Source organism: Megascapheus bottae, chromosome 6, assembly GCF_031878675.1.
Source record: "Megascapheus bottae isolate mThoBot1 chromosome 6, mThoBot2.hap1, whole genome shotgun sequence".
NCBI classification, from domain to species: domain Eukaryota; kingdom Metazoa; phylum Chordata; class Mammalia; order Rodentia; family Geomyidae; genus Megascapheus; species Megascapheus bottae.
In genome coordinates this window covers 54,572,273-54,587,956 of record NC_143514.1, presented here as the reverse complement: position 1 = coordinate 54,587,956, position 15,684 = coordinate 54,572,273, and the positions used below count along the sequence as shown (strand labels likewise).

Genomic DNA, 15,684 nt, shown 5'->3' with positions numbered 1-15,684 from the left:
CGCCGCGGATGCCGCACTTCCTGCCCGGGCGCCGGATATCCGCCGCGTGACCCTGGCGAGTCCTTGTTCCTCAGGTGGGGTGGCTGCGGTGGAAGTTTGTGGTGCGGAGTCCAGAACCGTTGCTAGACATGGGACGCGAGGACGAGCGAGGGCTGGCGGCGGGATCCGGAGATCCCAAAAAGGTAGGGCTCGTCGGCCCGGCGCCCCGGAGGCCCGGGACTCGGCCGGTGATTCCAGCCCAGGGGAAACCTCGGGGGCCTCGGCTCGCCCGCTCCGTGAGTGGGAAGAAGGCTTGATGGGAGCGCAGAAATAGAATCTGCATTTTCAGGCAGGTGGTCAGAGGTCCGGATGTGCCGGCTTCGAGGAACCAGCAGACCAAGACAGCCCTCACCCCAGCCCGCGCCGACAAGCCCCAGGACCTCGGGGGGAAGGGGGTGGAATTGTGTCCCCCGGGTCAGTGTAGGAGAAGGATTCTGCCGTATGAATCCTTTCTTAAACCTGAGCGCAGATGTAACGATAACAGATGCAGCCTGCTGCTCCCAGCGTTTTATGTCTGCTAGTACGTTTAAGTACACATTACAAGACGATGAATTTTTGGTCGCTAGTAGTACAGATGTGGCAACATAGGTTAAGTATCTTTAAGGGCACATAGCTAACACAACCGTGCAGCTACTAAGGAGCCTGGTTTGATAGCCAGGACTATCGCCCTCAGTGCTACACAAGTTTATACAGGTCAGACCATGGTGTGGATCAAGTGGTGGAGCTCATGGGGAGGTCCTGAATTCAATACTTAGCATTGCAAATAATTAATAATAATAGAAAAAAATCACTAAGGTCTGGGACCTGGCTCAAGTGGTAGTGTCTGCCTTGCAAGCACAATGTCCTTACTTCAATCCTCAGTACAAAAAAAAAATGCTTGCGAGGTAGAGATGGGAGGATCACAGTTTGAGGGCAGGTTAGCCAAAAAGCCAGGTGTCATGATGGCATGCTGGTTATTTTAGAGACAAGAGTCTTATGTTCTGTAGTAGCTGGCTTCAAACTTGGAATTGTCTTGCCTCAGCCTTCCAAATGCTGGGATTACAGGTGTATACCCAGAGACTTTCAATAATGACTCGACAATAATCTCTTCTTTCTTCCTTTCTTTTTTCTTTTCTTTCTTTCTTTTTTTCTTTTTGGGTGGTCATGGGGTTTGAACTCTGCCTGGATGCTGTCCCTGAGCTCCCCACTTCCCGTTTTCTAGAGGTTATTTGGAGATAAGAGTTTCAGGTCCTTTTGTGCCTGGGCTGGCTTTGAACCTTGATCCTCAGATTTCAGCCTCCCCAGTAACTAGGGGAGCCACCCTGCACCTGGCTCAGAATAATCTCTTTAAGAGGAAGTTATCCCAAGTTAGGGATTAGTAATTATTGGACACTTTCTGATTTAGATTCAAACTGTCAGATATTCATGTGGGACTTATAGAACTTAGAGTTTCTTATTCAACATACTAGTTAATTTTACCATTGCTACAAATAGCTAAATTTAGTCCTTATATCCCAAACCAAGCTAGGGGGGGAATGGATTTTCCTTAGACTCTTGAACTTGAATTTGAAATATGAAAATGGTCAAACCTGATCTCTTCTTAGGCATGCACACAGTCTTAGATTTTGTTTGCTTTCATGGGAAGCAATGTAAAAAAATTTCCGCGGGCCGGGAGTTTGGCCTAGTGGTTAAAGTGCTTGCCTAGCATGCACAAAGACCCGGGTTCGATTCCTCAGTACCACATACATAGAAAAAAGCCAGAAGTGGTGCTGAGGCTCAAGTGGTAGAGCTCTAGCCTTGAGAAAGTCCAAGGACAGTGCTCAGGCCCTGAGCTCAAGCCCAGGACTGGCCAAAAAAAAAAAACTTTCCGCATAGGAGCCAGACATTGATGGCTCATGCCTGTAATCCTAGATATAAGAGGCTTAGATCTGAGGACTGTGGTTCAAACCCAGCTCAGGCAGGAAACGGATCTTCAGTTAACCGCCAGAAAACCAGAAGTGGTACTGTGGCTCAAAGTAGTAGAGCGCTAGACTTGTGTAGAATTCTGAGCTGAGGGACTAACTAAGGCCCTGAGTTCAAGTAGTGCCCAACTTGGCAAGGTTTCTCAAAACCTTTTAAAAATTAATTTAAGCTGGGCACTGGTAGTTCATATGTATAATTCTAGCTACTTAGAAAGCAGAGATATGGGCCAGACCTGTGACTCATGCTTATAATCCTAGCTGCCCAGGATGCTGAGATCTGAAGATCTCAATTCAAAGCCAGTTCCAAGCCAGCCAGGCATGAAAGTCCCTGAAACTCTTATCTCCAAAACCACCTGAAGACCGGAAGTGGTGCTGTAGTTCAGGCCCAATGACTGACAAAGAGAAAAGCTGAAGCTGCGTGCAGTGGCTTACACCTGTAATCCTAACCTTGAGCTTTCTCAAGGCTAGCACTCTACCTTTAGCCTCAGCACTTCTGGCTTTTTCTAAGTATGTGGTACCAAGGAATCTTCATGCATGCTAGGCAAGCACTCTACCACTAGGTCAGTTCCTGGCTTTTTTTTTTGGTGGGTCATGGGGCTTGAACTCGGCATGGGCACTGTCCCTGAGATCTTCAGCTCAAGGCTACCTCCCTATCCCTGGGCCTAGAGGTTGTCCCTGAGCTATTCTCTTCAAGGCTACTGCCCAATCCTTAAGCCAAGCCCCACTTCCCATTTTTTTCTAGAGGTTAATTAGAGATATGAGTTGCAGATTCTTTTGTGCCCGGGCTGGCTTTGAACCTTGATCCTCAGATCTCAGCCTCCAGAGTAGGTAGGATTACAGGCTTGAGCCACCACGCCCTGTCCAGCTTTTTTTTTTTTTTTTTTTTTTAAATTAATGGTTCTGTGGTTTGAGCTCAGGGCTTCACTGTTGTTAGGCAGACTATGCCATTTGAGCAAGAGCTCTTTTATTGCTCATTATTTTCCTTGTAGGGTCTTGTGTTTTTGCCTAGGGCAGGCTTTAGATCTTTCTAGAGCCTTCTATGTACCTGGGATCACAGACAGTAAGCAGTCTCAACAAGACAAAACGAAAACAAACAAAAAATTATCAGCTATAGTTCCTTAAAAGAGACACAGCACAGTGTGCAGTGTACATTAGTAGAAGAAAGGAATAGAGGAAAGACTTAGCTTCTGTGGAAGAAACAGTGAGGCATGATAAACTTAATTTTTGTAATCTCTAGCTTAGGGCTGTGCTATTTGGCTTTGGGCAATTTTGGCAAATAGTGGTCAGGATGTGAGACTTACATTGGTTAGCTGATTCCCTAGGTCACACATAAAGGTATATGGTCTTTCTTTTTCTTTTTTCTTTTTTGCCAGTCCTGGGCTTGAGCTCAAGGACTGAGCACTGTCCTTGGACTTTCTCAAGGCTAGAGCTCTACCACTTGAACCTCAGCACCACTTCCGACTTTTTTCTATGTATGTGGTACCGAGGAATCGAACCTAGGTCCTCATGCATGCTAGGCAAGCACTCTACCACTAGGCCAAACTCCTGGTCTGTGGTCTTTTTTTCTTCTTTTTTATTTTATTGTCAGGGTGATGTGCAGAGGGGTTACAGTTACATACATGAGGTAGTGAGTACATTTCTTGTTGGACATTGTTTACCCCTCCCATGTTTTTGTTGTTGTTGTGGGACTTGAATTTTGGGCTTGGGCTCTGTCTCTGAGCTCTTCAGTTCAATTGTGCTCTACCACATTGAACTACTGCACCACTTCCTGTTTTCTGGTGCTTAATTGGAGATAAAAGTTTCATGGATTTTCAGGCCCTGCTGGGTTGGCTTTTTGAACCTGGATCTCAGATTTCAGCCTCCCACCGGCCCCCAGCTACCCCTCATATATATATATGTATATATACATGTATATGTATATGTATATGTATATATTCCTCCCCACCCAGTACTGGGGCTTGATTGGGGGACCTGAGCTCTGTCCTTGAACTTTCTCAAGGCTAGTGCTCTACCACTTCTGGCTTTTTCTGTGTATGTGGTTCTGAGGAATTGAACCCAGGTCTTCATGAATGCTAGACAAGCACTCTACCACTAGGTCAAACTGCCAGGAACCCCTCCCCCTGCCATGTTTTTCTCCCACGTTCCTTCACCCTTCCCCTCAGGTATATGGTCTTTAAATAAATTGATCTTTTTTTTTTTTTTTTTTTTTTTTTTTTTCCTGCCAGTCCTGGGGCAAGAACTCAGGGTCTGAGCACTGTCCTTAGGCTTTTTCAAGGCTAGAATTCTACCACTTTGGCCACTGCACTACTTCTGACCTTTTCTATGTATGTGGTACCAAGGAATCCAACTTCAGTCTTTGTGCATATTAGGAAAGCACTCTCCCAGTAGGCCAAACTCCTGGCCCACGAAATCAATCTTGTATGACCTCCTAAAATCAGTTAGTTCTGGGAAATCGTGCTTATTGGTTCCAAGACTGGCCAGGCTCCTAAGATGTCACAATACCATAAAAATACAGAGTGAAGTAACATGACATCAGTATCACTGGAAAGAAACTATGTCTTAAAATTTTTGCTGACATTTTTTTTTTGCTTTTGTAGGAAGAAGAAGAAGAGGTGGAATTAGTGGTAAGTATTGTCCCAGGTTTGGAACCATCTAAGTAAAAACAGGATATTTAGGCATCTTGAAATTAAGGTAATTTTAAGGAATATCTACTGAACAGCTTGGAGAAAATGAGAGTGGGAAAACCCTTTAATGTTTCTTGAGCAGTGGAATATTTGGATGTGTGGCCCTGGAAAGTTATGTCTGTCCTGTATTTTAGAGATTTTGTAGTCAGGGATCATACAAAATTTTGATGGCCTGACATTCATTCGCCTGGTGTTGATAGTTTAATAAAGAATACTGGAAAGACCAGGCACTGGTAGTTGGTAGTGTTAATTCAGGAGGCTAAGATTTGGAGAATTGGGGTTCAAAGGTAGCTCAAGTGGAAAAGACTTTTAAGTCTCCATCTCCAGTTAATCATGAAAGACTAGGCTATCTAGGTGCTGATGGCTCATGCCTGTAATACGAGCCTCTCAAAGGCTGAGATCTGAGGATCATGGTTTGAAGACAGCCTGAGTAGGAAAGTAAAGCTGTAAAGCTGTGGTTCAAGTAGTGGCATACTAGCTCCTTGAGCAAAAAAAAGCTCAGGACAGCACCCAGGCCCATAGTTCAAGCCCCAGGACTGGCATTAAAAAAGTAAAAACAAAAACAAAAACAGGCACTGTGGCTCATTTCTATAATCCTAATTGCTCAGCAGGCTGAGATCTAAAGATTATGATTCCCAGGCTGCCTGGGAAGGAAATTTCATGACTTTTTTTTCTTTTTTTTTTTTTTTTTTTTTGCCAGTCCTGGGCTTGAGCTCAGGGCCTGAGCACTGTCCTTGGACTTTCTCAAAGCTAGAGCTCTACCACTTGAGCCTCAGCACCATTTCTGGCTTTTTTCTATGTATGCGGTACCAAGGAATTGAACCCGGGTCTTCATGCATGCTAGGCAAGCACTCTACCACTAGGCCAAACTCCCGGCCAATTTCATGACTCTTATCTCCAATTAACCACCCCTTCCAAAACAGCAACAAGGGAAGTAGAAGTGTGGTTCAAGTGGTAGAGCACCAGCCTTGAGCACAATGAAACTTGGAGCTAGTGCCCAGTCCCTAAGTTCAAGCCCCAGGACTGGTGAACATACATGCACACAAAAATAGAGGTATGGTTCAAGTAGTAGAGTGCTAGCCTTGAACAAAAGAAGCTCAGGGGGGAAGGGTAAGGGGAGCAAAAACATGAGAAGGAATGTCAACGTTCAAGAAGTAATGTACCCATTACCTGACAAATGTAACTGTAACCCCTCTATGCATTACCCTGACAAAAAAGTACAATTAAAAAAAAAAAAGAAGCAGCAGCAGCAGCTTAGAGAAGGGTGAGGTGGCTCACACCGGTAATCCTAGCTACTCAGGAGGCTGAGATCTGAGATGGAGGTTCAAAGCCAGCCTGGGTGCACTAAAGAAAGTGAGACTCTTATCTCCAATTAATTACTAGAAAATGGGAAACGGGGCTGTGGCTTAGGGGTAGACTGGTAGCTTTGAGCTGAAGAGCTCAGGACAGCACTCAGGACCAGAGTTCAAGCCCCATGACCCCCCCACACACACAAAAAAACCAAAACAAAACTCGGTACAGTTCTCAGGCCCCGAGTTCAAGCCCCCAGGACTGGCAAGAAGGAAAAAAAAGAAGTAATGCCTCCAATAGACTTACTTTAAGTTTGGCCAGCCAGTTTTCCTTTACCACTGTGTTTTTCAGATAGGACTGAGTCTTTTAGTATATATGGGCAACCTTGGCAAGCAGTAGTATGAAGCTTTTCCTAGCTGCTTAGAATCAGAATTAAATGAGAGACTCCATTCTGCCAGGTTAGGTAGTCATATGGCTTTGGTATATATATATTTAGTGGATCTCCCCCAAAGCATCTGTTTTCTGTTTCTCTTTCAGGATCCCCTAACAACAGTGAGAGAACAATGTGAGCAGCTGGAAAAATGTGCAAAGGCCAAGGAACGTCTAGAGGCCTGCGATGCGCGTGTATCTCGCTCAAAGACAGAAGAGGATTGCACAGAGGAGCTCTTTGACTTCTTGCATGCAAGGGACCACTGTGTAAGTGAAATTGAAGCAGGCTGTGTCAGGAGGGACAGTACTCACAGAGAGAGGCATGTGACGTTTGGTGCTAACAGGCTTTCCATGTGTGGGCCAGGCTCATTTGTAACCATAGTGCTGGACATTTTAATTACATAATCTCTACCACTAGGCCAAATCCTACCTAGTCCTTAACACCACTTCCTTTGTAGGTAGATACCATCTCTATTTTACAGATAGAAGCCAACACTTGATACTGTTAAACAGTTGGGAAAATGAATTTTGTACTTTTGTGTGTGGAGCTAGGAATTTAGGGCCTTGTGTATGCTAGGCAAGTGCTCTATACAACTTTGGATTGCATGAGACCCTGAGTTCAAACTCTAGTACCTCTAAAAGAAAAGTGGGGGTGGGTGAGGAGGGAACAAACCAAGAATAGACCCTAAAAACAACCTTGACAGGGTATCTAGTAAATGTATGAGAAGGTATTTAGTATGGCTTATAAGAGTGCTTTCCCTAGCCAGGAACCAGTGGGTCATTCCTATAATCCTAACTATTCAGCAGGCTAAAATTTGAAGCTCTTAGTTTGAAACCAAGCCCAGCAAGAAAATCTGTAGGATTTATATCCAATTAATAACACACACAAAAATAAATAAATAAATAAATAAATAAAAAGCTGGAAGTAGAGCTGTGGCTCAAGTGGCAAAAGTGCTAATTCTGAGCATAAAAAGTTCAAGGAGAGCACCCAGGTCCCAAGTTCAAGCCCCAGTAATTACACCAAAGTAAGAAAGTACTTTCGTAATAAGTAGGGCTCTGGGTGTGACCCCCAGTGTTAGAAGAGGGTGGGTAGATAAATGTTGGAGAGGATACAGAGAAACGGGAAATCCTACATGGTTGGGGGGAATATTGTAAATTGGCATAGTCACTGTAGAAAATGGTTTGGTAGTTCTTTAAAAACATGATGCTGGGTATAATGACATGCACTGGGACGCCTAGCTACTTGGGAGTCTGCAGAAGGATCACTTGAACCAGGAATTTGGTATCAGATTGTGCCATATTGTGAATAAAGTGTTCATCAGTTCATAACATGAACATAAAATGAATGTCATTATTCATAACAGGTAGAAGGTGGAAATAATTCAGGGATCCATCTGTGAATGAGCAAATAAAAAGTGTTAAATGCATATAATAGAATATTACTCAGGGGGCCGGGAGTTTGGCCTAGCGGTAGAGTCCTTCCCTAGCATGCACAAAGACCCGGGTTCGATTCCTCGGTACTACATACATAGAAAAAAGCCAAAAGTAGTGGTGTGGTTCACATGGTAGAGTGCTAACCTTGAGAAAAGCCCAAGGGCAATGCTTAGGCCCTGAGTTGAAGCCCCAAGACTGGCAGAACAACAACAAAAACAAAATAGAATATTACTCAGCATTAAAAAGGAAGATTTGGGACTGGGGGCGTGGCCCAGTGGTAGAGTGCTTGCCTAGCATGCATGATGCCCTAGGTTCGATTCCTTGGTACCACATACACAGAAAAAGCTGGAAGTGGTGATGTGGCTCAGATTGTAGAGTGCTAGTCTTGAGAAACCCCAAGGATAGTGCCCAGGCCCTGAATTCAAGCCCCAAGACTCATTGGAAAAAAAAAAGGGGGGGGGGGGAAGTAGAGTGATAGCCTTGAACTGAAAAGCTCAGGAACGGTACCTAGAGATCAAGCCCTACAACCAACCAAAAAAAAAAACAAAAGAAAAATAAGACAATCTGACACATGTTACAATACAGATGAAGCTTGTAGACATTATATTGAATGAAATGGTTTAGTCAGAATGGACAAATACTTTATTCTTTTTTTTTTTTTTTGCCAGTCCTGGGGCTTGAACTCTGGGCCTGAGCTCTGTTCTTGGACTTTTTCCTCAAGGCTAGTGTTCTGCTACTTGAGCCACCAGCACCATTTCTGGCTTTTCTATACATGTGGTACTGAGGAATTGAACCTAGGTCTTCATGCATGCTAGGCAAGCACTCTACCACTACACCAAACTCCTTGCCCCTCTTTTTTTTTTTTTTTTTTTGCCAGTCCTGGGCTTGAGCTCAGGGCCTGAGCACTGTTCTTGGACTTTATCAAGGCTAGAGCTCTACCACTTGAGCCTCAGCACCACTTCCGGCTTTTTTCTATGTATGTGATGCCAAGGAATCGAACCCGGGCCTTTGTGCATGCTAGGCAGGCACTTTAACCACTAGGCCAAACTCCTGGCCCTGCCCCTCTTTTTTTTTTTTTTGGGGGGGGGGGGGGCGAGTCATGGAGCTTGACCTCTTGGCCTGGGCTCTGCGCCGGTGAGCCATTCAGCTCAAGGTTAACACTCTACCACTTGGAGCCACAAGTGCTACTTCTGGTTTTCTGGTGGTAAAGAGTCTTTTGGACTTTTGTGTTAGGACTAGCTTTGAACCATAATCCTCAGATCTTAGCCTCCCAAATAGCTAGGATTACTAGTGTGAGCTATAGGCACCGGCTTTATTATTCTATTTTAATGAGGTATTTTGGGTAATCACATACAAGACAAAGTAGAATAGTAGTAATCAGGAACTAGTGTGGGGAAGAAATGGAGAGTTGTTTCAAGACTAGGAGTTACTTTAGTTTTGTGTGTGTGTGTGTGTGTGTGTGTGTGTGTGTGTGTGTGTGTGTGTGTTTTGGTCATGGGGCTTGAACTCTGGGTTGGGGCTCTGTCCCTGAGCTCTTCAGTCTTTAGTTTTTTTTCTAGCTCAGTTTTTTTGATTCTCAGAACCTTGTGCTGGCTTAGGTGGTACTCTACTATTGGAGCTATGAACCATTCCTCCTGCCTTGCTTTATGTTGGTTGTTTTGGAGACAGCATCTTTTAGACTTTTCTGCCCAAGCTATCCTTGAACTATGATCCTCAGCTTCTTAAATAGCTAGGATCTGTAATCCTAGCATCCAGCAGGAAGTTAAATAATTATTAAACTGTAATATATGTAACCTCAAGATGACATTCTCTGACCCCCTCATAGCTGAAACTTCCACATCCTCCCCTCACATACTTTCCCCTATTTTCCTTACAATATTTACCATTACCATAAGTTGCACTGACCAGGTATGGTGGCACACCCCTGTAATCCTAGCATTCAACAGACTGAGGTATTAGAATCATGAGTATAGGGTCAGCCTGTACTACAGAAGTGAAAAATCTAAATATGAAAAACAAATTTAAAAACCTAAACTTATTCACTACATTTTCTTTTTTCTTTTTGAAAACAATTGTTATTATAGAGGTGATATGCAGAAGGGTTACAGTTAACATAAATCAGGTAATAAGTAAATTTCTTTTTGGACAATGTCATCCTTTTTTTGGTGGGGAGGGATGAGTTGTGGGGCTTGAACTCAGGGCCTGGGCACTGAACCTCTTTATGCTTAAAGCTAGCGCTCTACCACTTGAGCCACAGTGCTATTTCTGGTTTTTGAGTGGTTAATTGGAGCTAAGAGTCTCACATGGACTTTTGTGCCTGGCCTGGCTTTGAACTGCGATCCTAAGACTTCAGCCTCCTGGGTAGCTAATTACAGTCATATACCACTGGCATGTGGCTCTATATTTCTTAAGAAACAGATATTGTCACATTTATAGCTATAGCTCTCATAGCATTTAGAACAATACCTGGCAATAGTAGATGTTCTATACATGTTTTTTGAAGTTATGTTTAATATTACTATCACTCTTGGGAGGTATAAGTTTCTATGGGAATTTAAGAGTGATACATTTTTATTTTAAATTTTTGATTTTTTGTTGCTTGTGGGGCCTGGGCGTTCTCTCTGGTGCTCTACCATTTTCATTTCTTTTTTTTTTTTTCCTACCAGTCCACTGCTGGTTTTCTGGTGGTTAATTGTAGATAAGAGTCCCATAAAGGGGCCAGGAGTTTGGCCTAGTGGTAGAGTGCTAGCCTAGCATGCATGAAGACCCAGGTTCAATTCCTCAGTATCACATGTATAGAAAAGCCAGAAATGGTGCTGGTGGCTCAAGTAGCAGAGCACTAGCCTTGAGGAAAAAGCCCAAGGACAGTGCTCAGGCCCAGAGTTCAAGCCCCAGGACTGGCCAAAAGAAAAAGAGAGAGAGGGCCAGGAGTTTGGCTTAGTGGTTGAGTGCCTGCCTAGCATGCATGAAGACCCGGGTTCAATTCCTCAGTACCACATACATAGAAAAAAGCCAGAAGTGGTGCTGAGGCTCAAGTGGTAGAGCTCAAGCCTTGAGAAAGTCCAAGGATAGTGCTCAGGCCCTGAGGCTCAACCCTGGGACTGGCAAAAAAAAAAAAAAAAAAAAGAAAGAGAGAGAGAGTCCCATAAACTTCCCTGACTGGGCTAGGTTTGAACTGTGATCCTCCAATTTCCACCTCCTAAGGAGCTAGGATTACAGGTGTGAGCCCCCAGTGCCTGCCAGGAGGGACATATTTGTGTGATGTTAGGGGTTTATTTAGCGAAAGCTTAAAAAAAAAATGACATGTAACTTCCAAAGGAGGAATAAATAATGGAAAACATGGGAGAGATCTAGATAACAGGAACAGACTCGTATAACTAAGAGAAGCTCATGAGGGCCCATGGACACGCATGAGTAAGAAGGGGTGTAGTAAGAGGCAGGTACTGGTCATTGGTTCAGGTCATGAAGGACCTTGGTAACTATGATAATTAAAACTGAATTGATGACATCCATTTCTTTTTCATATCTAGGTGGCCACCAGACTCTTTAACAGCTTGAAGTAAATTTGCGGACTCACCCAGACTATGAAATGGATATCAGGATATTTCCTTGTGGTTTTGAACTTGTCATTTCTAATGTGTATAACTATAAATTCCTGTGGACTTTGGATTTTGGTTTAGGAGCATCTATGTAATTGTCAGTGATATATCTTAATAAAGTCCTATGATCTGCTAGCCTGCTGCCTATCTTTTCTTTTTTTTATTCTTTTAATGTTTTTGCAGTACTGCATACTGAACTTAGGATCTCACTAATGCTAGATGTTTTAACACTGAGTTACATCTCGATGCTTTTATTTTGAGACAAGGTTGTGTGTGTGTGTGTGTGTGTGTGTGTGTGTGTGCGCACGTGCACGTGTATGGGCGTGTGTGCCTGCGCCTGTGTGTGCCTGCGTGCACACACACATGCTGGTCCTGGGCCTTGAACTCAGGGCATAGTTGCTTTTGTTCTCAAGACTAGCACTCTACCACTTGAGCCACAGCTCCACTTCCAACTTTATGCTCGTATATTGGAGATAAGAGTCTACAAACTTGGAGCTGTGGCTCAAAGTGGTAGAGTGCAAGCCTTGAGCAAAAGAACTCAGAGACAGTGCCCAGGTTCAACAGACCAAAACAACGAAAGAAAGTGCCTCACAGGCTTTCCTGTTGAGGCTGGCTTTGAATCATGATCCTCAGATCTCAGCCTCCTGAGTAGCTAGAATAACCGGTGTGAGCCACCAGCACCCAGTGAGAAGGTCTTATTGCGTCTTTTGACAATGAACTCTCGAGACTTTTCTGCCCATCCTTGCCTCAAACTATAATTCTCCAGATCTCAAGCCTCCTGAATAGCTAGCCCTACAGGTATGTAGCATTCAGTATGATTCCTTTAGTTGACTTTTTTCCTTTTTTTTTTTTTTTTTTGCCAGTCCTGGGCTTGAGCTCAGGGTCTGAGCAATGTCCCTGGACTTTCTCAAGGCTAGAGCTCTACCTCTTGAGCCTCAGCACCATTTTCTATGTATGTGGTACTGAGGAACCCAGGTCTTCGTGCATGCTAGGTAAGTACTCTATCACTAGGCTAAACTCCTGGCCCTCTTTCTTTTTTTTTTTGTGGTTCCTTGAACCCACAGTCTCATGGATATTGGGGAAGAGCTATCCCACTTAGCTGTATCACTTATCACTCAAAAGTGTATGTCTTGGGCAGGAGTGTGGCCTAGTGGTAGAGTGCATGTCTAGCATGCATGAAGGCCCATGTTTGATTCCTTGGTACCACATACATAGAAAAAGTCAGAAGTGGTGCTGTGGCTCAAGAAAACCCAAGGACAGAGCTCAGGCCCTGTATTTAAGCCCCAAGACTGGCTAAAAAAATAAAATAAAATAAAAAAAGTATGTCTTAGCCAGGTGCAGTGGCTCACACCTGTAATTCTAACTGCTCAGGAGGCTGAGATCTAAGGATTGAGGTTCAAAGCCAGCCTGGGCACTAAAGTCTGTATGACTCATCACCAGTTAACCACCAGAAATCCAGAAGTGGCGCTGTGACTCAAAAGGTATTATGGTATCCTTGAGCTGCAGAACTCAAGGACAGCACCCAGGTCCAGAGTTCAGGTCCCACGACCAACCAAAAAAATGTATGTCTTAGTGATATATATATAGATCATCCTTGACAATCACAATTTACAAGAATTGTTCAATATTAAATGCCTAATTCAAACAAAAGTGTAATCTCAAAAGATTTTTGGGTCAGTTTTCTGGTTCTACACAATAAGTTTCCTATTTATTTATTTATTTTTTTATTTTTTTTGCCAGTCCTGGGCTTGAGCTTAGGGCCTGAGCACTGTCCTTGGACTTTCTCAAGGCTAGAGCTCTACCGCTTGAGCCTCAGCACCATTTCTGGCTTTTATCTATGTATGTGGTACTGAGGAATCGAACCCGGGTCTTCATGCATGCTAGGCAAGCACTTTAACCACTAGGCCAAACTCCCGGCCCCCCTATTTATTTTTAAAAACATTTTTGGTGGTTCTGAGATTCGAATTCAGGCCCTTGTGCTTGCTAGGAAGGTGTTTTACTACTTGAAACACACATTCAGTCTTTTTTGTATTTCTTGGTGAGGGGGCAGTCCTGGGGACTGAACTCAGGGACTGAGCACTGTCCTTGGGCTTTCCTCAAGGATAGTGCTCCACCACTTGGGCCGCAGTACCACTTCCACCTTTTTTATGTATGTGGTACCAAGGAATCGAACCCAGGACTTTGTGCATGCTAGGCAAGTACTCCCACTAGGCCAAAATCCCCGCCCCACATTCAGTCTTTTTAGCTTTAGTTATTAGTTTCTGGGCTGAGTCTTACATTTTTTGTGCCTGAACCAAGATTTTCCAAACTTAGGCCTCTTAGGTAGCCGAAATCACAGGCATATATCACCACATCTAGCTTATTGGTTGAGATGAGATGGGGATTTTGCTGAGTTTTTGCTTGCACTGAGAACCATAGTTCTAGTCTCTGTAGTAGCTGGGATTGCAGGTGCAAGCCACCATGCCCAGCCTAATTTTCGTTTTGTTCAGGCTTGAACTCAGGGCTAGCACTTGTCCTTAAGCTTGCTCTCTCCCTCTGTCTCTGTCTCTGTCTCTGTCTCTCTGTCTCTGTCTCTCTCTGTCTCTGTCTCTGTCTCTCTCTGTCTCTCTCTCTCTCTCTCTCTCTCTCTCTCTCTCTCTCTCTCTCTCTCTCTCTCTCTCTCTCTCTCTCTCTCTCTCTCTCTCCCTCTCTCTCTCTCTCTCTTTGGTCAGTTACGGGGGTTAAACTCTGTGCTTGGGTATTGTCCCTGACCTCTTCAGCTCAAGGATAGCGCTTTATCATTTGAGTCACAGCGCCACTTCCAATTTTCTGGTGGTCAATTGGAGATGAGTCTCATGGACTTTAGTACCCAAGCTGGTTTTGAACCACAATCCTCAGATCTCAGCCTTCTGAGTAGTTAGGATTACGTGCATGAGCCACTGGTGCCAGGCCTTGTCCTTGAGCTTTCTCAAGGCTAGCATTCTACCCTTGAGCTGCAGCACCATTTCTGGCCTTTTCTGGGAGTGTGTAATACTAAGGAATTGAAACCAGGGGTTTGTGCATGCTAGGCACACACTAGGCCTTACTTCCAGCCCTTCATGGGCTTTTCTGCCCAGGCTGACTTTGAACTATGATCTTTAGCTCTTAGCCTCCTGAGTAGCTGAGTGTTTGTGTGTGTGTGTATGTACATGTGTGCAGGTTCTGGGTCTTGAATGCATTGCTGGGCACTATTCCTGAGCTTTTTTGCTCAAAGTTACACTCTACCACTTGAGCTACACTAGTGTGGGAGTCTCATGAATTTTCCTCTGGGCTGGCTTTGAACTGTGATGCAAAGATCTCAGACACTTGAGTAGTTAGGATGATAGGTATGAACCACCAATGCCTAGCATATGTACTATTTTTAAATTGCTTTTATTATTTTGGGTGGTACTGGGGTTTGAACCCTAGGCTTAGGTATTTATTACTTGAGCCAAGCCTCCAGTCAGTTCTTAAATCAGTTATTTGAACCCCAGGTTTTGCATATGCTAGGTACATACTCTTCTACTTATGCTCCCTCTTCTTACGCTACTTTGCATAGGGTCAGTTAGTCATATAATTCTCATAAGTGGAATCCATACTATTTTCTCGGTCCTCACTGCTACTTCACTCGGACCATCCTCATCTTTAACCTGGTCTTGCCCTACTCCTGTGAAAGTCACTGCTGGTTACTTAAAAAATTGTTTATGTAATCACATCCTTCTCTTCACTGTAATCCTAATGATGAATTAAGTGTTGTGTGGCCTAAAGCTTATACAATTTGAGAGACTCAGGAAGAAAAAAAAAATACTGAGTCTTGAAACATGTAAATGACAGGTCCTGAAGCTTAAGCTTATTTAAGTTTAATTCCATTTGTAAATCTGCCTCAGCCTAAAGTTCGGTCTGATTTTCCTCTTTCTCAATATACTTGCTGTAATTTTTGCCTAGAAGGCTTTCTGTCCATTTTTCTTCCTAGCTTGAGTATGAGTTTGCCCTGAACTCAGGACCTAGGTGCTGTCTTTTAGTTTGTTCACCCAAGGCTAGCGCTGTAATACTTGGGCCACAGCTCCACTTCTGGGTTTTTGGTGGTTAACTGGAGATTAGTGTCTTAGGGACTTCCTTGTCTGAGCTGACTTGAGGGGGAGAGAGAGTGTGCCAGTCCTAGGTCCAGGGTGCTGTCCCTGAGCTTTTGTGCTCAAGGCCAGTGCTCTACCCCTTGAGCCCACAGCTCCACTCCCGACTTTTTTTAGTGGCTAACTGGAGAAAAGAGTGTCA

The 15,684-nt window shown here is 44.0% G+C and overlaps 1 protein-coding gene across 1 annotated transcript; it reads left to right on the top strand.

Moving 5' to 3' along the window:
* The first annotated feature begins 21 nt into the window (after positions 1–21).
* Positions 22–11,550, top strand: Uqcrh (ubiquinol-cytochrome c reductase hinge protein). Its single transcript, XM_090334932.1, has 4 exons — positions 22–182; positions 4,577–4,603; positions 6,491–6,649; positions 11,347–11,550. The coding sequence occupies exons 1-4, from the start codon at positions 129–131 to the stop codon at positions 11,377–11,379; spliced, it is 273 nt and encodes a 90-aa protein (XP_090191058.1). The 5' UTR covers positions 22–128; the 3' UTR covers positions 11,380–11,550.
* The last annotated feature ends 4,134 nt before the right edge of the window (positions 11,551–15,684 follow it).